This window comes from Acipenser ruthenus, chromosome 1 (genome assembly GCF_902713425.1).
Source record: "Acipenser ruthenus chromosome 1, fAciRut3.2 maternal haplotype, whole genome shotgun sequence".
Classification (NCBI taxonomy): Eukaryota; Metazoa; Chordata; class Actinopteri; order Acipenseriformes; family Acipenseridae; genus Acipenser; species Acipenser ruthenus.
The window spans coordinates 78,951,085-78,974,854 of record NC_081189.1 but is presented as its reverse complement, the minus strand read 5'-3'; the positions used below and the strand labels follow the sequence as shown (position 1 = coordinate 78,974,854).

The window sequence follows — 23,770 nt, the reverse complement described above, 5'->3', positions numbered from 1 at the left end:
GCAGTGTAAGCAGACCATCAAGACTAACACAGGTGGGGGGGAGGATACTGTGACATACTTCTCCCCACTAAATGTAAACCTTTCAGAGGCATGAGCACAACTTCAAGGTCTTCTAGTGTTGTTAGATCTTTTGCAGAAGCTTGCAGTCTTTTGCAAACGCTGCTTCCTGCTTCAAAATAAATCTCTATAACATTGCTGCAGTGGAACCCTAACCAGTACAGATATCCTATAAAAATAATAATTTTGGCTAATTATTATATTCTTTTTATGTTTTTATTGTTTATAGATATGTATATTTATAAAATGGACCAGCTGTGCTTGCCAGTTTTCTAAAATGTAAAAATAAACTGTTAACGCTACGTTACAAAACTAGTAAAAAATAGTATGTGCATATTTAATATTCTAGTTTTTATTGAAACACACAAAAATGTAATAGACTTTATATTCATAATCATTTTTGACTGAATTTCTGTGTTTCTGTTCATTTAAACATTTGCAGAAATAATTAATATTAAGTATTTTTTATTTGCTGCATTTCAGATAGTTCAGAGAATCTTAGACATTAAAAAAAAAGTTAAACCCTATTTACACATATTTCTACATTTGCACGGTAGGGCTATGTTCGAAGGGTCGAAGGTTCGTTCACTAGCCAGGAATTCGAAGGTAGTTTTAAACCTTTAAAGGCTGGTCAAGTTGTATTCACGCACTGTATGTATTTTTTTTTTTTTTTCTGGTAACAGAAACGTTTGACAATGTATGAATGCTATAAAGCACACATTAAATGTCACTTACATGCAACATTCCATCTTTTGATTTGTATAATGCTTATTATGTAAACAAACGTTGTTGTATTAAAATCCACTACTAAATCGTTATATGTAGCAAGTCTATATGGTGCCGCTGCCATGTATTGGAGCAGGGTATAGTAGCCAAAGCACTGGGGGGTACCTATAGCGGCTGTGGTGCTTCAGTAAAATATGTTCTGAATATCTAGTGTACAAGACAGTGTAAGAGAAGTGCTATGGTAGAATATGTTTGAAACATACAAAATATACAATAACATAAATCATTTTAATTTAAAAAACTGAGCACTGTCCGCCCCTCCCCGCTCCAGCTTGGGTTATCCAGAGGCAATCCTTTAATTTCTTAATTTGCCATCTCGACGGCAAAGCGTTGTAGCGTAAACTGTATTGAAAGAAACCCCCTGGTGTTTGGGATTTTTTTGTTAAATGCCCAGATGACAAAAAAAAAAAGTTGAATGCAAACTGCAAGCGACTCGTATCTTGGAGGCATAACCAATCTCTAGGGTCACTTAACAAGCGTACATTTTTATTAGTATTATTATTAATATTTTTAGTAGTAGTAAAATGTGACTGATAACCTGCTTGGAACTAGGGATGGGACGGTATAAAATTTGCACGGTATGATAACCATTAAATAAAACACCGTGGTAACCTTAATATCACGGTATACAGTACATCATATAAAATAAGGCTTAAAAAATGACGAAAGACTAATGTAAATCACTTAAATTGTTGTAATTCACAAAAATAAAACCAACAAATGACACTTCCTTTCATGGAATGATTTAACCCTGTATTGCATATTGTAACATAAAGGTAACAAACCAATCTTTGTTGCTTAATACACATAAAAATGCTTCAGTTCTGTAGTTGCATGCTGTTTCTTTTAGGTAACAGTCTAAATAAACCAATGGTAGCTTTCCATTTGGTCATATGACTTAATTATTTTTTATTTTACTTCCACAATGTGGTACTACCAGGAAGGTTGAAGGCCAACTTTTTGAGTGTTGTATTTGATGCTACTACATTGTTTTTTCTGCTTTTTTCATCAAAAGAAAAATTGGATTCATAATTATTGGTAAGCAAAGGATTATTTTCATACCTAGAACTTATTATTATATTAGTTTTACTATGAAAAATTTACGAAAATTGGTATGTATCCAGAAAGTAACATTGTGCAATCTTGATATGGAGAGATACTTGATTTACTGTTGACATATGGGAATATTTTGTATTAGGAATATTTATTATTACTATATACTATTGCTTTACTTTTATTTATTTACTATATTATATTATTATGTATTTGGTCCCATTCAAAGGAAAGAGCTCCATCAAACAGTACAATCCTAAAAAGCCAAAACGCTGGGGATACAAAATATGTGTTCTCTCAGATAGCAATGGCGTGGTTTACAACTTTGATATTTACAGTGGTCCAATTCTACCAGTTGATGGAATGCCTGACATTGGTGCAAGTGGAAACATAGTCCTCAAACTTGTGTCAATTGTACCACAGAACCTTTCCCACAAGATCTACTACAACAATTGATTTTGTAGTGTAGATTTGCAAGTGGCACTCGAGAAGAGAAAAATTCAGTGTGGGGACTGTCTGATCCAATCGCTTGGGTGGATGTCCATTCATGTCAGATGGTGAGATGAAGAAATAAGGGAGGGGAACCTTTCAAGAGAAAGAAGCAACTGTCAATAGCTTAAACATCAGGGCAGTAAAATGGTATGACAACCGTGCAGTGACAGTATGTTTGCTGCTGCCAACCCAACGCCTACTGTTGGTAGAAGGGATAGGAAGAAGGAAGTTGTTCAAGTGACCTGCCCTAGTGGTGTTCTGGTTTATAACGAATTCATGGGTTGGTGGACCTTCTGGATTCTCTCATTTCATTGTACAGGACGAAGATTAGATCCAGGAAATGGTATCATCGGTTAATCTTCCATATGCTACACCTGACTGTTGCAGAGGCATGGCTCCTATACTGCAGAGACAGTCAGGAATGCAGAGTCCCCAAGAAGGAGCAGCTTAGTCTTCTTGAGTTCAAATGTGAAGTTGCAGCTTGTCTTTGTGCAGAGAAGAAGATCCAGAAGCGCAAAGGAAGGCCAAGCTCAGATGTTGAGGAGAAGCATGCTGAAAAGAAGCGAAGAGGACCTGCAGCCCCATTGCCCTGTACATCAGTTTAACAGGACAACACTGGACACTGGCCTGTTTTTGCTGAAGCAAGAGGCAGATGCAAAAATCCAGGCTGCAAAGGGCTTATAAAATGTACAGTGTCAGAAGTGCAGTGCAAATGGCGCAAAAGTGTACCTCTGCTTCTCTGCAGAAAATAACTGTTTTATGGATTTTCACACGCAGTAGTCCTATAGCAAACGTGTCCAGAATTGTTAGTTGTTCATCATTCATTCTGTTAATACTGTTCATTTTGTTAACAGAAAAATGTTATTTTGTTAGAGAACATGCAATAAAAAAAATATTTTCAATGAATTGAATTATTTTTGTTGGTTCTTCAATTGCACAATGTTACTTCCCAAAATATATTTCACATTTTTTTTTTTTTTGTGCAATATGGACCTATTTAAGTAATAAATTCTAATTATTTTTTTCCACTCTATTATCATAATGCGTGCAATAAAGGGTTAAACATTTGGTATTTAGTATTTTACTATGCCATATAACTTGGTACATTTCTTTTTTATAAATACAATCAGAATTCAAAAAAAAAAAAAATATATATATATTATACTACACAGTATTAAGATCTGTTATTTGCTCAAAATGACGTGGTGCTGTATTTTGTTAAACATTTTAATGTATAAAATTAAATAAATAAATAAATACTTTGTTCAGCTGATGGTAAATAGAATTGGAAATGATCGGTATTATTGCTTAAAACACAAACATGTACCACAGGTTATTATTTAAGAGCAGAGATTAGTTGTTTTATTGTTTCAACCGGATCAATAAAATATGTATAGCAAAAAAGAATGTAGTTTAATACTAAAACGTATTATTGGATTTATAGCTACACGTCACGACATTGCACGAGTAAGCTTTGATGATTATTACACGTGGAGTTTGTAAAAAAAGATTTCTTCACTTACCTAAGAAAATTGGAATACTGTTATAACTTGTTTAAACAAAACTACGTCGATAATAAGTAGGCTATCCTGCTGCAGTCGCGGGTCTGTGCTAATTTTATTTGAGACATTGGTCGTGTTCTTCGATTTCTGCATTTCTGTACAGTGCTGCACAGAATTGCGAAGATGCGCTGTAGACGTCACTCAACACCCACAGAAATCTGTGCAGATTCTGCATAGCCCAACGCAGCTTTCAAATGTTACTTTGGGAGGCTGGCTGCGGCTGTGAACCAAAGGGACGATGCAGAGATCATGAGTGACCTGTTCATCGTACTGCAAATAAACACTAAAACTACTGCTGCCACCTTGTTAGCGGAGGCGAACAACATTTTATCATTACAATGAAGCCGTGAACAGCCTTGTCAATGCTATATTAAATAAATAAATCATTTATTTAAACAAACATAATGTATAAAATCTGTGATAAGTGATGTATAATTGTACAATAAAGTTAATGTTAATCAATTACATTAAACTGACTGTTGATAATACAGACAAAATATAGCACATTGAAAATGTGTGCTGCGCTGCAAGGTTTGGAGAAGGCGTTTCTCTAAAAGCTGGGTGTGTCGTCAGAAAGACAGCAGCCAAGAGCAGCTGACGCAGCAAGCTCTGGGTAACAGAACGCAGCCATTCAAACGTGTATTCTGTGTCGTTGACAGTTTCCTTCAAAATACAATATCCGTTCACAAAACGATCTTCCTCAGACACTTTGCTAAGGCCACAAGTACCATTGCTTGATTTAGAAGAAGCGTGTTTGCAGTTGAAAAAATGCGTTAATTGCGGTGTGGAATAAAAGGAACGGTATTAATACCGTAATGAATAAAAACCGGTATACCGACCCACCCCTGCTTGGAACGGTGACTGTTAAATACAGCTTTGTTTTGCCTAAGTCCGCTGCAGTTGATGCTGCAATACAAGTTTACTGTATATATATCGCAAGCAGCATCAGTTATGTGTAAATAAGCAACGTGTATTTTTTAAATTCAAATTATAAAAACATGATTTACTGTTCTATATAATGCATTTTTAAATTACATGTGAAATTTATTCCATTTATATAGATTACCTGTAAAATAATAGGATTTTCAATCAAATATAAACAAGTAGCTATGGTGACGTCACCAGTAATCATGCAAATTAGTACCATTGAAGGTTAGAACCCCCACATTAATTCCAGAATACTGCCACACAACTGATTCTTGTATTTTTTTTCAGAACAGGTTTTAGTTTGTCCCCATCCCGAAAATGTTATATATATAATAGTGCTGGGACAAATATCAGAATATTCTAACTAATATTTTTTGACATGTATTCGGATACAAAAATCTAATGTTTGTACAAATAACAAATACCTTGCGCTTACTTACTGTCTCACCAGAATGTGCGAGACAGTTTAAAAAAAATGGCAAAAGAAAGAGCTCCTTGTGATATGTGAGATAATTAATCAATTAATTAATCTGATTGATTCACAGAATCAACACAGCCACTTTTGATCCTCTATTTAAAAGTTTTAGACAGCTAAAAATAAACAAACCAGATTATGTGCGTGCACGCATAGTGATCTCTATGGAAAGCCATCTGGGACAAAAATACATTGTACTGCTTTAGAGCAAGCCAGAATCTCACGGGACAGAAAGGCAAGCACGTCATTCTGAAATGCTTCGCTTAAACAGTACCCAACTTCCTGAAAATGTTGTGTAGTGATTTTTTTATATAGACTGTATGTATATGTGTGTGTGTGTGTATATATATATGTATATGTGTATATATCTATATAAAGACGTGCTCAAATTTGTTGGTACCCCTCCACAAAAAACGAAGAATGCACAATTTTCTCTGAAGTAACTTGAAACTGACAAAAGTAATTGGCATCCGCCATTGTTTATTCCACATTTAATAGAAATCAGACTTTGCTTTTGATTTTTTATTCAACATAATATTGTAAATAAGAAAACAAATGAAAATGGCATGGACAAAAATGATGGGACCGCTAACCTAATATTTTGTTGCACAACCTTTAGAGGCAATCGCTGCAATCAAACGTTTTCTGTAGCTCTCAATGAGACTTCTGCACCTGTTAACAGGTAGTTTGGCCCACTCTTCCTGAGCAAAACTGCTCCAGCTGTCTCAGGTTTGATGGGTGCCTTCTCCAGACTGCAAGTTTCAGCTCTTTCCATAGATGTTCGATAGGATTCAGATCAGGACTCGTAGAAGGCCACTTCAGAATAGTCCAATGTTTTGTTCTTATCCATTCTTGGGTGCTTTTAGCTGTGTGTTTTGGGTCATTATCCTGTTGGAGGACCCATGACCTGTGACTGAGACAGAGCTTTCTGATACTGGGCAGTACGTTTCGCTCCAGAATGCCTTGATAGTCTTGAGATTTCATTGTGCCCTGCACAGATTCAAGGCACCCTGTGCCAGGCGCAGCAAAGCAGCCCCAAAACATAACCGAGCCTCCTCCATGTTTCACTGTAGGTATGGTGTTCTTTTCTTTGAAAGCTTTGAAATTTTTTCGTCCGTGAACATAGAGCTGATGTGACTTGCCAAAAAGCTCTAGTTTTGACTTATCTGTCCAAAGGACATTCTCCCAGAAGGATTGTGGCTTGTCAATATGCATTTTAGCAAATTCCAGTCTGGCTTTTTTATGTTTTTCTTTCAAAAGTGGAGTCCTCCTGGGTCTTCTTCCATGGAGCCCACTTTCGCTCAAAAAGCGACGGATGGTGCGATCAGAAACTGACGTACCTTCACCTTGGAGTTCAGCTTGTATCTCTTTGGCAGTTATCCTTGGTTCTTTTTCTACCATTCGCACTATCCTTCTGTTCAGTCTGGGGTCGATTTTCCTCTTGCGGCCGCACCCAGGGAGGTTGGCTACAGTTCCATGGACCTTAAACTTCTTAATAATATTTGCAACTGTTGTCACAGGAACATCAAGCTGCTTGGAGATGGTCTTGTAGCCTTTACCTTTACCATGCCCGTCTATTATTTTCTTTCTGATCTCCTCAGACAACTCTCTCCTTTGCTTTCTCTGGTCCATGTTCAGTGTGGTGCACACAATGGTACCAAACAGCACAGTGACTACTTTTCTCCATTTAAATAGGCTGAATGACTGATTACAAGATTGGAGACATGTGCGATACTAATTAAAGAAACTAATTAGTTTGAAATATCACTATAATCCAATTATTTATTATCTTTTCTAAGCGGTACCAACAAATGTGTCCAGGCCATTTTAGAATATCTTTGTAGAATAAGCAATAATTCATCTCTTTTCACAGCTTCTTTGCTTTATTCTATGACATACCAAAGGCATGCAAGTATACATGATAAAATAGCTTTTAATTTCATCACTTTTCAGGAGGAATGAAGCATTATTTCAATGAGCTGTAAGAGTACCAACAAATTTGAGCACGTCTGTATATATATTTGTGACTTTTTGTTATGTGGAATGTAACCAAAACTGAGTTTTTTCTTCGCTTTACAATGCCATTTCTACGTTTTGTTTAAAGTTAAATTTCAGTTTTTGTTTGCTTGTTCAGCTACAAGAAGGCACAAGTAAACCTCATGTTATTACTTTATCAAAACGTGTCTGGCCACTGTTTACTGTGAAGAAACAGCAATGGCAAGGAATGAAAAATAGAGAAAAATAAATAAAATGCGCTGTCAACGTTATGTACTGTTTAATTTGGGAATAAACAAAACAAAGTTTAGCTTCAACTGCTATTTTGCATCCTTTGTTTTGTAGTTAATTCACTGGGGTAAAGTAAGTCCTACACAACTTATTCTTTACTCCTGGGATATTTTTCTATTTTAACGTGTTACATATTGTAAGGTCTTGCTGTAAAATAAAAGCACACACACAGGGGCCACGACTGCAACTGCTACTATTGTAGGAACAATTCAGTAATTGATAATTTAATGTTTATCTGGGTTGATTAGTTCTCTTATTAATAATATTTAATTGACATGTTACAGAGATCGAGGATTTACTATGAACACACATTCACACGCAGACAATCAATAGTAGTTTTTTTATTAAGTACACAAATAATAAACAGAAATCAGAAAATTCAGAAAGTAAATGTCTTTGTCTCTAAGCACTAAACACAATTTAAAAACCTCTCACTACACTCATGCCTGTCTCCTCACACACAAACTGCAGCGAGCAAGCTGTGACGTAGCTAGTTGCTCGCTCTCACACACACGCCCACATCCAAGCACACAGCCTCAACTGAGATGATGCAGACAGTCTTAATGGTATATAGATTAAGCATATTGCAAGTTTACTTTTAAAGAAATCCTTCATACAACAATATGAGGTAGATTACTTATAGTTACTTAACTAAGTAATTACAGTTCAATTCTATGTGAATGTGTTACAATTAATTAATTTAGTTCCATGAAAGGAAAATGCAACTGGAATTATACTCAATGGTTCCTTGAAGCTTAGACTTTTGGTCTTCTGGGTTGGAAACTCAATCTGTTGAAGTGTCCAGTACAAAACTCTCCTCTCCACAACGAAATCTTCAGTCCCACTTTGGATCAAACTCTGCAAACATTCGCATTTACAAAACAAATTATTTTGTGAAAGAAGTAATGAATTCTTGCCTGTCTCGGGTCACACAAAATGTTTTAAATCCTTTGCAAATTTCAATGCCTGTGTCTGCCTTTCAGGTATGTGTTGATTCATTGCATCCTGAAACCAACGGCAGCATAAGCATAAGATATTTTTCTATACCGCGCACATTGTTTTAATACTCTTATAAGTATGGCTTGAATTTTTCTGTGTTTGTTTTCCTTTTAACGGTTTGCCTTTAAGTCTTAAGCCGCTACCTAGTTCCCAGGCAAGTGCGAGAATGAAATGCAAGTTGAAGTAGCATCTGGGAGAAGTGATTAATGTCATTGCTTGATCTTGTGTTCGAATAATGAAGAAGGTGAAACAGAATCATCAAGTCAATCAGGACATTAAAGTAAAAAGAAGCAACATTGTTTAGTAATTAACACAGGCCCGGCATTATGGGCGGGCCTTAGGGGGCCTGGCCCCCCCAGTTTAGGTCCAGTGCCCCCCCAGTTTCAGATTCTAAACTGATTCAGTACCGTCAGCTTCCAGTTCTAGCGGTAGATGCCTGCTGGAATGTCTCAATACCAACTGTGAATCAAATTTAAAATCAATCCGCGCAAGTGCTGGCTTTTTCTTTTTGACTTGCTGTATTTTTAAGCATAGTTCACTATTGGACAGTAAATACTAAAGAAAGACACAACTGGTTGAAATTAATTTTAATTAATTTTACCATGCGGAAAGGTACCCGACGAATCAGTACAGGTTCAAGGTAAATTAAAGTTTTAAGGGTTTTTTTTTGTTTTTGTTTTTGTAAAGAAAACAATGGTAAAATAATTTTCTAATAGAGATAGTGCCCTCTCAATGATGGCTGTACTGTGTGATAGCTGACCTTGACTTTCGACTTGGGACGCATAACTCCCGTCACGGTCAACTATCACACGTGGTTTTTATGTTCAGTATTGAATAGTCAGTTGAAAGCTTTATATGTACATTTGTTACTTTACAGTAATTTGTTGTGTATGTGAATCTTTTTATTATTATTATTATTATTATTATTATTATTATTAATAATAATAATTTCTTTGCAGACGCCCTTATCCAGGGCGACTTACAATTGTTACAAGATATCACATTATTTTTTACATACAATTACATTATTTTTTACACATTATTTTTACATACAATTACCCATTTATAGAGTTGGGTTTTTTACTGGAGCAATCTAGGTAAAGTACCTTGCTCAAGAGTACAGCAGCAGTGTCCGCCACCTGGGATTGAACCCACGACCCACAGTCCAGAGCCCTAACCACTACTCCACACTGTTGCAATCTCTGTAGAGGGCCTGCTCACTGTGTGATTGTATTTGTTTCAAGTATTGTTGCTCAGGCACCCCGTTGTTGCTAATGCGGTAATAATAATAATTTAAAAGAAAAACAAACAAACAAAAAAAAACCTTTACGGATTGAGCTGTGGTAATTCGTGCTGTGTGGATAGTTAATAATATTGTGAATATTGCGCTGTCATATGATTTATTTATTTATTTTATTTATTTATTTATTTATTTATTTATTTATTTATTTATTTATTTATTTGTTTGTTTGTTTGTTTATTGTCATCACAGTGAAGTAAAATAGTAGAGAATACGCGCTAATTGATTTGTCTTTTCCAAAATGAGCACGCCCTAAAAAAGTGGATTCCCCCCCGCAGTGTTCATGCTGCCGCCAGGCCTGAATTAACAGTTTAATTAAGATATTGAATCGGTGCAAAGCACGGTCACATGAACAAAAATAAAAACCTAAAACTTCAAGCCCTAGTTCTTTCTGTTTCAAAATGCTGTATCTGCATCTTTCTAGTGACACATTTTTCAGCAGTTTTTCTGGCACTTACTGTCTTTACAAGTTTAGTAACCTTAATTCTGTCATCTAGGGAGGACCTTTTGTTTCTCCACATTTTCTCTCTTCCTTATTGATTAAGACTGCTAAAATGGTTACCATATTTCTTTGAATTTAGGATGTACCATTTAAAACCATGTTTTCTTATAACAATAACCCTGTGTAAGGGTGCTTAATACAAGTTTGAGTCCGTTGCTGGGTAAGAGAATTGTGGTTGCTAGTTGCTTTAGACAGGTGGTTGCTTAATACAGTTAAATAAAAGCACAAAATTGGGAGGAATTTAAATTGGTCACTTAGACCAGGTGGTCGCATGAGCAGGTTTGACTGTGTAATTATATATATATATATATATATATAATAAAGAAATAAATAATGATATAATTATTTATTTCTCAGACGCCCTTACCCAGGGTGAATTGTAGTTGTATACAAAAAATACATGTCAAGAATTACAGTACAATTAAGAACAAGGTACAAAATACAACAACTTCAGTCCTAATAAGAGCAAATACAAAAAACACACATATACAGTGCCATGAAAAAGTATTTGCCCCCTTTTCTGCATGTTTGCATATTTTTGACACTGAATGTTATCAGCTCTTCAACCAAAACCTTATATTAGATAAAAGGGACCCTGAGTGAACAAATAACACAAAAATGTGATACATATTTCATTTATTTATTAAAGAAAGTTATGCAACACCCAGTGCCCCCGTGTGAAAAAGTAATCGCCCCCTTAGACTCAATAACTGGTTACACCACCTTTAGCAGCAATAACTGCAACCAAACGCTTCCTGTAGTTATTGATTAGTCTCTCACAGCGCCGTGGAGGAATTTTGGCCCACTCCTCCATGCAGAACTGCTTCAACTCTGTGACATTTGTGGGTTTTCGAGCAAGAACTGCTTGTTTCAGGTCCTGCCACAACCTTTCAATGGGGTTTAGGTCTGGACTTTGACTAGGCCATTCCAAAACTTTAAATTTCTTGTTCTTCAACCATTCTGATGTAGACTTGCTTGTGTGTTTCGGATCATTGTCTTACTGCATGACCCAGCTGCGCTTCAGCTTCAGCTCACGGACGGATGGCCTGACATTCTCCTGTAGAATTCTCTGATACAGAACACAATTCATGGTTCCTTCAATGATGGCAAGGCATCCAGGTCCTGATGCAGCAAAGCATCCCCAAACCATGACACTACCACCACCATGCTTGACCGTTGGTATGAGGTTCTTACTGTGGAATGCAGTGTTTGGTTTTCGACAGACATAACGGGGCCCATGTTGGCCAAAAAGTTCCACTTTTGACTCATCTGTCCATAGAACATTTGAGGAACTCTTGAGGATCATCCAGGTGCTTTTTGGCAAACTTGAGAAGATCATTCATGTTCTTCTTAGTGAGTAATGGTTTCCGCCTTGCTACTCTGCCATGAATCCCATTTTTGCCCAGTGTCTTTCTGATGGTGGAGTCATGAACACTGACCTCAGCCGAGGTGAGAGGGGCCTGCAAATCCCTGGATGTTGTTCTAGGGTTCTTTGTGACTTCCTGGACGATTTTACGCCTTGCTCTTGGAGAGATTTTGTCAGGACGGCCACTCCTGGGAAGATTCACTACTGTCCCAAACATTCTCCATTTGGACAATATGGCTCTGACTGTGGTTTGATGGAGCCCCAGAGCCTTAGAAATGGCTTTGTAACCCTTACCAGACTGATAGGCATCAACAACTTTTTTCAAGAGGTCTTCAGGAATTTCTTTTGTTTGTGGCATGATGTGCCTGTAGAACCTGTGTGCTGACAACTTCACTCTGATGGTAAGGGCCAAAGTTAATCAGATTTATATTGGGCAGGGCTGGCCCAAATCAGGCCTGTTTGTTAACCAAAGTACTCAAACAGCTGACCCTAACTATCCCTTTAATTGGGTTGAGTTAACTAGGAGGGGCAATAACTTTCACACCTGAAGATTGCATGTTTGATTACCTGGCACACCAAACAAATGAAAGAAAGAAACACCAAACTTTGGTGTCATTTTTTTCTCTCAGACTCCCTCTATATACCACTACAACCAGGGGTTTCGCTGTCGTTCGTCACTCTTTTTTTGAAAGTGACAACAAAAAAAATGTGGAATCGTCACTAGTGACGATCGTTTCTGTTTGTACTATAAAAAAAAAAATCCCTTTTGTTAAAGTCACACACAACGTCTCTTTCTTCAAAAGAAGGGATCGCTAAACCATAGCGTCACTGCTGCTGATCAGATCAGCGCCTCAGCCTCATCGATTCATTGACTCTGCAACGCTCTCATCCAGTGGTAGGCGACGTAAATGCAGTCAGCCATTCAGCGCCTCAGTTTCATATTGCGCAAATATAACCTCGTATCCCTGTTACACCCGACCATTACTTCTGGAAGAATAAGTAATCAGCTTCGGCAGTGACTGTTGAAATATAGGTTATTATAGTTGTACTTAAAAATACTGTGTGCAGAAGATTTGTGAAACGAAAACGCATCATTAACTAAGAAAAAAAAATAGCCTACGGTAACGTTATAAAATATGTGAAATGTGTCTTTTCTATGACCAAAAATGCTAAAATTCAGGGCCAAAATTATTCCGTATGTGTTAAGCACCAACTGTCTCTTGACCATTTCGCCAGTAGGCCTATAACGAGCATGATAAAATTATATATATACAGTGTATGTGATTTTATACAGCACTGTATATAATACATCTTGCATTGAGAAAACACCACTGGAATCGGAATGAAGGAAATTATTATGTAATACAGTTCACGTGCAGCATGGTTTTGGTAAGTAGCATTTTCAAAACCATATCATTATGTGCAGTATTAAAATAAGTTAAAAACATAGCAAATCCACAAAACCAACGAAATACATAGTGTATATTTGACATTTTATTTGTAGTGTTCTGTGTAACACGGGCCATCGTTTAACCTGAAGCAGATATACGCGTTTATCATATAATCAACAACATCAACGTGTGTTGTAAAAATAAAGCAACAATTGCTTTGAAAACTGTCCAAAATATTTACTTGGGGGCTAAGAATGAAAAATGTCAAGATAAAAATGCCATTTTTTCTATGGAAATTGTCAAAATAAAAGGGGAAGCTGGAAGAATTTACCAGTCAGGACAACGGCATTTAAATACTACTACTATTAAACTGTATCTGTTGGTAATGTGGTTTCTTCTAGCAGTTTTCAAACTGGGGTACACGTACCCCTGGGGGTACTCGAGAAGAATTCTGAAATGGCAGACAACGCATTTTATTTAGTACCACTTGCTAATCTATTGCAAACTTTTGTCATGTAATCAACGTTTAATCGCTAACACCAGACGGATGTGCTGTGACAGAGCGTTCAGTACACACATGGCTAACTTACATATTAAATATGTACATTTTAAATAAGCCCTGTTGTTTAAATGTAATATAAACAGTTGGGCCGTTACTGCAGTCTGTCTGGGATACAAAAAAAGACATTTTAAAAAACTAAACGCCTAGTCTTTAACTCATTTTATTTCCTGTGTGCGTTCATGCCTGCAAGTCGATATTTATTTGTTTCAATGACCCGATTAAAGTTTATTGTAACTTAAGTATTATTGGTTCATTTCAAAATACAGAATGTATGGCCAGTCAGAAACCGCAGTATTGTCATGCGGTCTAGTTTGACATGCCGTTACGTCTGGTGTGAGAGTAGTAAGAGTTTTTAGCTTTCAATTCAGTGAAAAAACATGGATTGTTTGCTCCATTACTAGCAAAGGGAGATCAAGACGAAATACCATCAAAGATTTAAAAACGCCAAAATGTCTTGCGACTGAAGCTCTCTAGGTAAGGTAAGCGTTTTATTATTCTTTTTTAATTAGCATCAGTACTGTACGTTTTAGTCACCAATAATTTAAAAATGCCAGTAATATGTTTTCGTATTGAGGTCAGCTGTAGAGATGCGTGGATAATGAACTTTTCTTTGCCTTCTTTTCTATAACTTTATCATCAATATAAATACATGATTGCGGTAAACTTGTGTGCGCGAATTAAAAAACAAAACTGTTAGCCAATACTGTAAAATGTTGCAGAAGAAAATCCACTCGTTTTTTCAGCAAGAGTGAAATAGAACAAACAGAACAACAAGTTGTAGAAGATGAAGACTTGGATTCGGAACACCAGACAAAAAAGAACAAACAAAGCTCACATGCGTCAGATAAAAGAAAAAGAAAACAAGCAGCAAAGTTTCAGCCTCATTGCAAAACTCTGTTTCCATGGGTTGTGTATAATATTCTAACACTGTTTTTTTTTTCTTTTTATTGTAAAAAGACATACATGGTATAAGTAATTCATAATGCATTCTATGTCTGTGTAGCTTTTCAGGGCAAATAAATCTGGTTCTTGAGTTTTAATGTTCTAAAACTTTACATCTGTAAATTACCAATTTATTTAAACTGTAGAGCATTATTAAAATGGTTTAATTAAGTAACTGTTTTGGTCAATACAGTGATTTAAGGTATAAAATAAAAACAGGACTCATAACACCCTTGAAAACTTGAGCTGTGCACCAGTAGTGACTACTGAATATCTGGAGTGACTAATGTTTTTAGAAAGTATTAGTCACTAGTGACTACAAAAATCTAGAACCCAGGGGAAACCCTGACTACAACCCACAAAAAAATCTGACCAAATACAATGTGAAAAATGTGCAAAAATGCAGAAAATCAGACAGGGGGCAAATACATTTTCACGGCACTGTATATACTGATATATAGAAACGCAACATTCAGGTCTAATGGATTTAATCAAATATTTTAAACATAGATATCAAACAAAATCACAGAAAACGTGACACTGTCAAAACGTCAAAATGAAAACATTACAAAGTTAGTTTTGGGTATGACCTCCCTGAGCATTAACACAATCCTGGCAGCGTTGACGCATAGACCTGATCAGCCTCTGGATATACTGCTGTGGGATGTTCCGCCACTCTTCCTGTGGAGCTGCAGCCAGCTGGTGAAGGTTGGCTGGTCGTGGTTGTCTCCTGCGGATGGCACTAGCGATTTGGTCCCACAGATGTTCTATTGGACTCAGGTCAGGAGAAAAGTGAGTAAAACACTCCACCACTCTCTCTGCCGCCACCTCAGATGTTCTCTGGCCCACAGAAGACGGCGATTTCGTCTCTCAGCTGTTAACATGTTACCCCTGAATGGTCTCTGTACATGCAAATCTTTTTAATGCAGACAGTGGGCTACAGTCATTCTGCTGATGTGCGGGTTACTTCTTCCTGGAATTTCTTGTGCTGTAGCCACTGTCGTCTGAAAAGGATTATGCAGATGGTTCAGTCGGATGTGACGGTTTTTTTTGTTTTTTTTTTACATATATTCTCATAGCTACCACATATAGTATGCCTGATCCTGTTGCAACTTAAATAATATGAAAGGACATTTTTGTGGCACAAACTATCCAGAAGTTAAACATACATAAATGAAAACAGTGAAAAACAGGCGGAAATAGTGCTGAGTGTAAAGAGTTAAAAAAAGAAATGGAGTGCTGGTTTAAAAGAAAATCACCTTTTTCTTCTGCTGCATGCAAAAAGTTCACGTCAGGCAATTGCAAAAGCAATGGAGAGTGCTCTGTCTCACAATGATGAACAGCTGTTAGGTCTCCTGAAAGCAGCTTATTTTAAAGCAACAACAGTGTGAATGATGGTGCAGTAAAATATATATAGTTTTTCATATGCAAAAGTGCCTTTTTTTTGCCATTCCCCCCTAAAATTTTGGAATCCCCCCATCGGCTGCAGCATACGGCAAAGTATGGTGGCCCAGTAAGTCAATGAAATGAAGTGCATTTTTTATCGTGTTTACCTGATCACGGGCCCAGAAAGACACTTCAGTATGATCGTGTATACACTATCGCGGTCCTTAAAGGATTAAGTTAGTCCAGTGATTATTTAGACAAAGAGCTGTACTAACTAGTTACTCATATAAATAGAGCCATTTGATGTGTATTTAATGTAGTAAACAAAGCAGTTATTTTTTAAATTAACAAAGCATTAAGTTAACATCATTTTGAACATGTAAATAAAAAATAACATGGAACATTGACATTTAAAAAGTTACACTTAATTAAATGATTTTCACCAAAAGCCTGTCTGCTGGATTTCATTGACTAGTACTAGGTATAAAATTAGACAACTGTTTGGATGATAATTAGGGCAGTTTCCCAAATCTCTGCTCTTTTCAACTTCAGGTACTGGATATCTTCACGTTGAATGTTATAGAAATTTAATTGACACCTTTATCTCGCTCTCTTTAGTGTTGAAAGGGTAACATATTTCAAAATATGATATAAAGTTTTATTTGAGAACATACTGTAAAATGCAGCTATTCATTTTCGCATGAAGTGTACTATTATAATTATACACAAATATAGATTGAAGAAAAATGTAAGAAAAAGACTAAAATAACACAGCTTTATAGTTGAAATATGCAGCACAGTATAACCTCAGATTTACAAACTGATCGGTCAAATGAACACCCCACTTTGAGCCGGAAGTATGCAATCACTCAGCCATGCGTGCGATGCAACCAGAATCCAGTTTAAAAAAAGCGTAAGATTAACTTACTGAAATGGTAAGAACTGGGAAACGCAAACGTGTAACACTTTCATTTTTTAGTGATAGGCAGTTCCTGTCAGCGCATGCTTGCTGACAAAGCAAGTCGCCGAAGCAAAGCAAGTTTTAAGATCAATCTGCTACTAGGAACCAGAAAAGCATTGCTGGGCTGAATGGCCTCCTCTCGTTCCTTATTTTTTGAATGTTCTAAAGTTCATCTTGATACTCCACGAATGTTAATGATGTTCTGTAGTCCGTCCTTAAATGAGGAAGACTGAATAACTTTACGTCCATCCTCATGCGTGAAAAGCCTACACTTAACAATCATTAAAATAATACAGCAACATTGAGCATGAAAACGTTATTTAAGTATAGATCTCTCGACACTTGTTGTATACATTGAGAAATTGGTTTCATATTTATATGTATGTTTCTGTTTTCATTTTTGTATTTACAGGTGATTGCGGATGCTTCCTGTAAGCTTGATTTATTGTATGTGCTTCTTCATTAATTGTGTTTTTCAGGAAAACAAAGCCACGATGGCTGGAGCAGAGGTAAAGTCCCCTGCAAACCCGGCATGTAAAATAATGACCTTCAGACCTACCATGGAGGAATTCAAAGACTTCAATAAGTACCTGGTGTACATGGAGTCTCAAGGTGCTCACAGAGCAGGACTGGCTAAGGTAGGATACTTTCTCTCCCACCTTAGATTGCTCATATCAGAGCATGACTGCATTTTTTTTTTTACATTGTTAATTGCATTTGACATGCTTTTATATTCGTCTTCTTTATTTTTATAAATATACTAATGCAAGTTGGTTTTTAATATTTTTAAAAGACTGCTGTGTTGTACTTATTCCTCAAATATATTATATAATGCATCGCGTCAACCTGTGAAAACTTCTTGTGAGCGGCACAAAAGCTTCTGTTAAAAATGGCACGTTACTTAACAGCTTCTGTTAAGTAAAGTGCCATTTATATTGGGGATCCCAAATGTACAGGGGTACCTCAATATGATATTCGTTAAATACTGAGGGCTCTATGTACTGATATTACTTACATGTTCGTAAATACTGCGAATTCATAGCCTACGTCCTTCGTAGAATTTTTGTGCGCGATGTACTAAACAGCTGTTTTTCGTGAACTACCGTAATGTCACCGCAAGTTTATGAACAGCATAAATTACTGCTCATTATACAAGAGAGAGCAGAATTTGCATCTCATTATAAATAGATTCACAACACCGAAAGTCAATATTTAGAACTTCCTTCTGGCAAAGATAAATGAGTGGTGAACAGAAAGAAGCAGTAGGGAAATATAATAGGAACAAGCTGTGGCCAAAAAGAAAAGGAAAACAGATTTCCACAAATTTAGTGAAATGGAAAAAAGCAAGAGATATTATTTAACACGTCATGGGTTCAAAAAACATTAAGAAAAGAAACATGGAAAGAAATAAGTAACAAAATAAATTCACTGGGACACTAAGCAACAGACACTGGACATTAAAAAAATAAATGGCATGACCTTAGGAGGATTACAAAAAAGAAAGCAGCAGAAAATAAAAAACAAACAGGACAAACTGAATGATGTGTTAAACGTTGTGCAGACCCTGGGCACAGTGAAAACAAACCAAAATGTAGATCTGAAAGAAAGGGTCCCCAAAAATGGAAAGCATAAACAAAACTAAGCTTGTTTCTATATATGGAAGTTTACCATGGTAAATTTGCACGGTAATGCTCCAGTTTACCATGTTTGTACCCTAACCATGCTCCCCTATGCTTTCAGTGCTTTAATTTAAGAATATCGCAGAAAACTTTTGTTTGAGTCTTTGCATATATTAGTTGTGTAAAGGAAAAAAGTACAGTACATACAGTAGGCTACGCAAGTAAATAATTTTCATCATATTTGTTGACTATGCACTACATAATTACTGAGAAGAAAATATTTATTGGTTTAAAGTGTTTCCCTTCCATTATTAATGTGGAGTTTAAAATAAAGCACCTTAAAATATAAAGTAAACCAAAACCATTGCCATTGATATTTAATTTTGACTATTAATAAATATATTTTTTGTGGTTTATTTTATATTTTAAGGAGCTTTATATTAAAGTAACTAAAAGCCTGTAAACATTTAAACAGGAAGTTTCACATACAGACATGCTCAAATTTGTTGGTACCCTTACAGCTCATTGAAATAATGCTTCATTCCTCCTGAAAAGTGATGAAATTAAAAGCTATTTTATCATGTATACTTGCATGCCTTTGGTATGTCATAGAATAAAGCAAAGAAGCTGTGAAAAGAGATGAATTATTGCTTATTCTACAAAGATATTTTAAAATGGCCTGGACACATTTGTTGGTACCCCTTAGAAAAAATAATAAATAATTGGATTATAGTGATATTTCAAACTAATTAGTTTATTTAATTAGTATCACACATGTCTCCAATCTTGTAATCAGTCATTCAGCCTATTTAAATGGAGAAAAGTAGTCACTGTGCTGTTTGGTATCATTGTGTGCACCACACTGAACATGGACCAGAGAAAGCAAAGGAGAGAGTTGTCTGAGGAGATCAGAAAGAAAATAATAGACAAGCATGGTAAAGGTAAAGGCTACAAGACCATCTCCAAGCAGCTTGATGTTCCTGTGACAACAGTTGCAAATATTATTAAGAAGTTTAAGGTCCATGGAACTGTAGCCAACCTCCCTGGGCGCGGCCGCAAGAGGAAAATCGACCCCAGATTGAACAGAAGGATAGTGCGAATGGTAGAAAAAGAACCAAGGATAACTGCCAAAGAGATACAAGCTGAACTCCAAGGTGAAGGTACGTCAGTTTCTGATCGCACCATCCGTCGCTTTTTGAGCGAAAGTGGGCTCCACTTTTGACAGAAAAACATAAAAAAGCCAGACTGGAATTTGCTAAAATGCATATTGACAAGCCACAATCCTTCTGGGAGAATGTCCTTTGGACAGATGAGTCAAAACTGGAGCTTTTTGGCAAGTCACATCAGCTCTATGTTCATGGACGAAAAAATGAAGCTTTCAAAGAAAAGAACACCATACCTACAGTGAAGCATGGAGGAGGCTCGGTTATGTTTTGGGGCTGCTTTGCTGCGCCTGGCACAGGGTGCCTTGAATCTGTGCAGGGCACAATGAAATCTCAAGACTATCAAGGCATTCTGGAGCGAAACGTACTGCCCAGTGTCAGAAAGCTCTGTCTCAGTCGCAGGTCATAGGTCCTCCAACAGGATAATGACCCAAAACACACAGCTAAAAGCACCCAAGAATGGATAAGAACAAAACATTGGACTATTCTGAAGTGGCCTTCTATGAGTCCTGATCTGAATCCTATCGAACATCTATGGAAAGAGCTGAAACTTGCAGTCTGGAGAAGGCACCCATCAAACCTGAGACAGCTGGAGCAGTTTTGCTCAGGAAGAGTGGGCCAAACTACCTGTTAACAGGTGCAGAAGTCTCATTGAGAGCTACAGAAAACGTTTGATTGCAGTGATTGCCTCTAAAGGTTGTGCAACAAAATATTAGGTTAGCGGTCCCATCATTTTTGTCCATGCCATTTTCATTTGTTTTATTATTTACAATATTATGTTGAATAAAAAATCAAAAGCAAAGTCTGATTTCTATTAAATATGGAATAAACAATGGTGGATGCCAATTACTTTTGTCAGTTTCAAGTTATTTCAGAGAAAATTGTGCATTCTTCATTTTTTGTGGAGTGGTACCAACAAATTTGAGCACGTCTGTACATAGCTAGTTGAATCTACGTCAGTGAGAGGCATGCGTAAAATAACCGAAGTCGTAAATCTGGAAAAAATGATAATGCATCAAGGGTAAGCGCGAAACTTTAATATTATAATGAGATTCGTACATTTGCATACGAAAGTAGTTTGAAACGACTGGTCATAACTAAACTACCGCAGCAGGGATGAAACTAAGTTACGGGAGTGAAAATTATTTTAATACATCGTGTGCAGGTCTACGAAGTCACAAAAACCTATGAAAAGTCAAGGTACAAAAGAAAAATCAATGATGCATAGAGCCCTGACTCTGTATAGACATTAGTGCTGACAAGATAAACTCTGCTGTCGGGTTTAGTAAGTTAATTTCTCACTTAGGATTTTTTAAGTCATCAGTGTTTTGTTATAAACTTAACAGCCTGTTAGCAAACATTTATATTTCTCCTTACAAATGACATAGATATTGTCAAAAAAAACCTAAAATAAATCTGTTACACCTATTTGCATGTTCTGCTATACTGTAGGTACCCAGCCTTGAGCAGGGTGGTAGAAAGTAAAGCCGGAATGATTACACAGAAAACCCTAGGGTCAGATTCTTCTTTTACTACAATGTGAGAAACCAATACTTTTCAATGTACAATTTCCCCCAATGGAGTTTACTGCACAGCTGCGGGGTGTTGAATTGGAGTTCAAACTGACTTCTTATTAGTAAACCTCATTCATTATTGCTCCCTACCACTGTAAATGAAAAAGAAGTTTTTGAGAAAAGGTCTGTTGCCTGATATGCCAGCTACTGTGTTGGCATCCTCGATCATGTCAGGTTACTTGGCCCTCTTTTTCTAACATCCTGTTCCCCCAGCTGCAATTCAAAGGCTGATTTTGGAAACAGACAGGCAACATCTTGGCCAAGCCAATTGGCTTTACTTTCTTTAGAACAGTAGTACATTCATACAAGAGTGCTAAAGTACAGAGCTCAGACACTGAGGCAGCTAACACAAAGTTATAGCTTAGATATGGAAGGATAAGTTTTCCTTACTGTGTTACCTATCAAAATAGAAATCAGAATATGGGGAAACCGTAATGTGTGCACACCTAATTGTGTCCACTCAAAGGAAAATGCATCTAGATATTCAGGGATGTTCTTAACATTGTGATTATTATTATTTATTTCTTAGCAGACTCCCTTATCCAGGGCGACTTACAATTGTTACAAGATATCACATTAATTTATCATTAGAAAACATGGATTGGCTTTTTTATTAAGTTGCAGACATACTCCCCTTCAGGTTTTTGTGATGGTTTTGATTTTTTCCCCATTAATCAGTTTGAGAAATGCTTCAGAGATAATTTCACTCTCACCACCAGCAGTATGTTCAGAAAACACCTGCAATCTTCTCAACGTCATATTGCTTAAATGTAAAAGCCTTAAGTTTCAACCACGCCTTTTGCTAAAACAGAAAACAGGAACATGGTTGTTGAGAGGGACTTTTATTTACACAAGAGCATGTCAATGTGACGTTAAGAAGGTTAACATTCCTCAGCTACAATCACTGTGTGAAAAAATAGAAATGTTGACCAACAACAGAAGCTTTAAAACAATCCCAAGAAATATATTAAGTAATGTATTTATATACTTGCTAGAACCAAAGTCATTGTATTTATCTTGCTCTTAATTGTATTATTACTTGTACTGTGATTCTTGAAATGTATTTGTTTACGACTGTAAGTCGCCCTGGATAAGGGCGTCTGCTAAGAAATAAATAAATAAATAAATAATAATAATAATAATAATAATAATAATAATAATAATGTGATTAGCCAAATACCCTGGCATCTATGGGTTGTATGTTTAGTTTGCTTAGGTAACAGGTATGATATGGGCAAGAATGTATGCACACATCTTCCGCTGTTCTGACATCCTTATATGTAGTACTATTAAATTAAGTTTCAACAAGTTATTTTCTGAGGAAGTGCATTCCTGCCATACGTACAAATATGTATATGTCACGTAATTACATGATGATTATCACATAATTTCGTGATAGGGAATTATCATGTAATTACATGACAATTTCTAATCACGTGATCATTCTTAACACATGGTACTGCAACGCTAGGTCGCATGGAAGATTTTTCTATATTCAGAATGACTGTGTGGTCTTTCATTTCCATGTACAAGTGACACCGTCTTAAAATTCAATTTCTGTAAGTGTGTCATATGATACTTGTTTCTTGTTGTTTGTATACTCTTAGTAAATTTAATTGTACAACCAAAAATATTTTTTAAAACAAACAGCATTTATTTAATTTAACAACAGGTTTATAGAATAGCATAAACATTATGCATGGACAAATGTGATCGCAAAGTTACGTTTTTCCAAAGCTGGTAAAGGATTTACTCATGAGTAAGGGCAGTACATGTGCTTTGATTTGAGTTACTGTATCGTACTTACAGCTTATCTACACAAACAACATAGTTGTAAAAAGCCCCCATAAATTATCCCTATCACGAAATTATGTGATAATTCCCTATCATGTGATTACGTTTTTTATGTATGGCAGCAATGCGCTTCCGTTATTTTCTAGTTTGTATGTATGTGGTTTACAGTTTGTCTGAAGTCTCACAGTGAGTCAGAATCCCCTGGCACTTTGTATCTTTCTCTTACCACAAAAAGTGCACCTTCTACCTTTTGAGAGTATTGCAAATGACAGTTGTGGTTGTGAGATGTCTAATTATGTTCTGTCCTGCCTCCTTAGGTGATCCCACCCAAGGGCTGGAAGCCAAGACGAAGTTATGATGACATTGATGACCTGGTGATACAAGCTCCGATTCAGCAGATGGTCACTGGACAGTCTGGGCTCTTCACTCAGTACAACATTCAGAAAAAACCTTTGAGTGTCAAGGAGTTCCGTCGATTGGCTAATAGTGACAAGTAAGTAACTCGTGACAAGGCAGTTATATGTGTTTCAAAAATAGAATTATTACAAACGTAACCCTTAAGTTCATTGCACC

General features: G+C 36.4%; 1 protein-coding gene across 6 annotated transcripts in view; it reads left to right on the top strand.

Annotated features, from left to right (window-relative positions):
- The window catches only part of kdm4c (lysine (K)-specific demethylase 4C), a 221,347-nt gene that overhangs the window by 3,370 nt on the left and 194,207 nt on the right, over window positions 1-23,770 (top strand). For all 6 annotated transcript variants that reach the window (XM_059030251.1, XM_059030246.1, XM_059030260.1 and 3 more), the window contains 2 exons: window positions 17,527-17,685; window positions 23,515-23,690. In XM_059030251.1, the coding sequence (XP_058886234.1) occupies window positions 17,527-17,685; window positions 23,515-23,690 (335 nt within the window). The remainder of the gene's footprint in view (window positions 1-17,526; window positions 17,686-23,514; window positions 23,691-23,770) is intronic.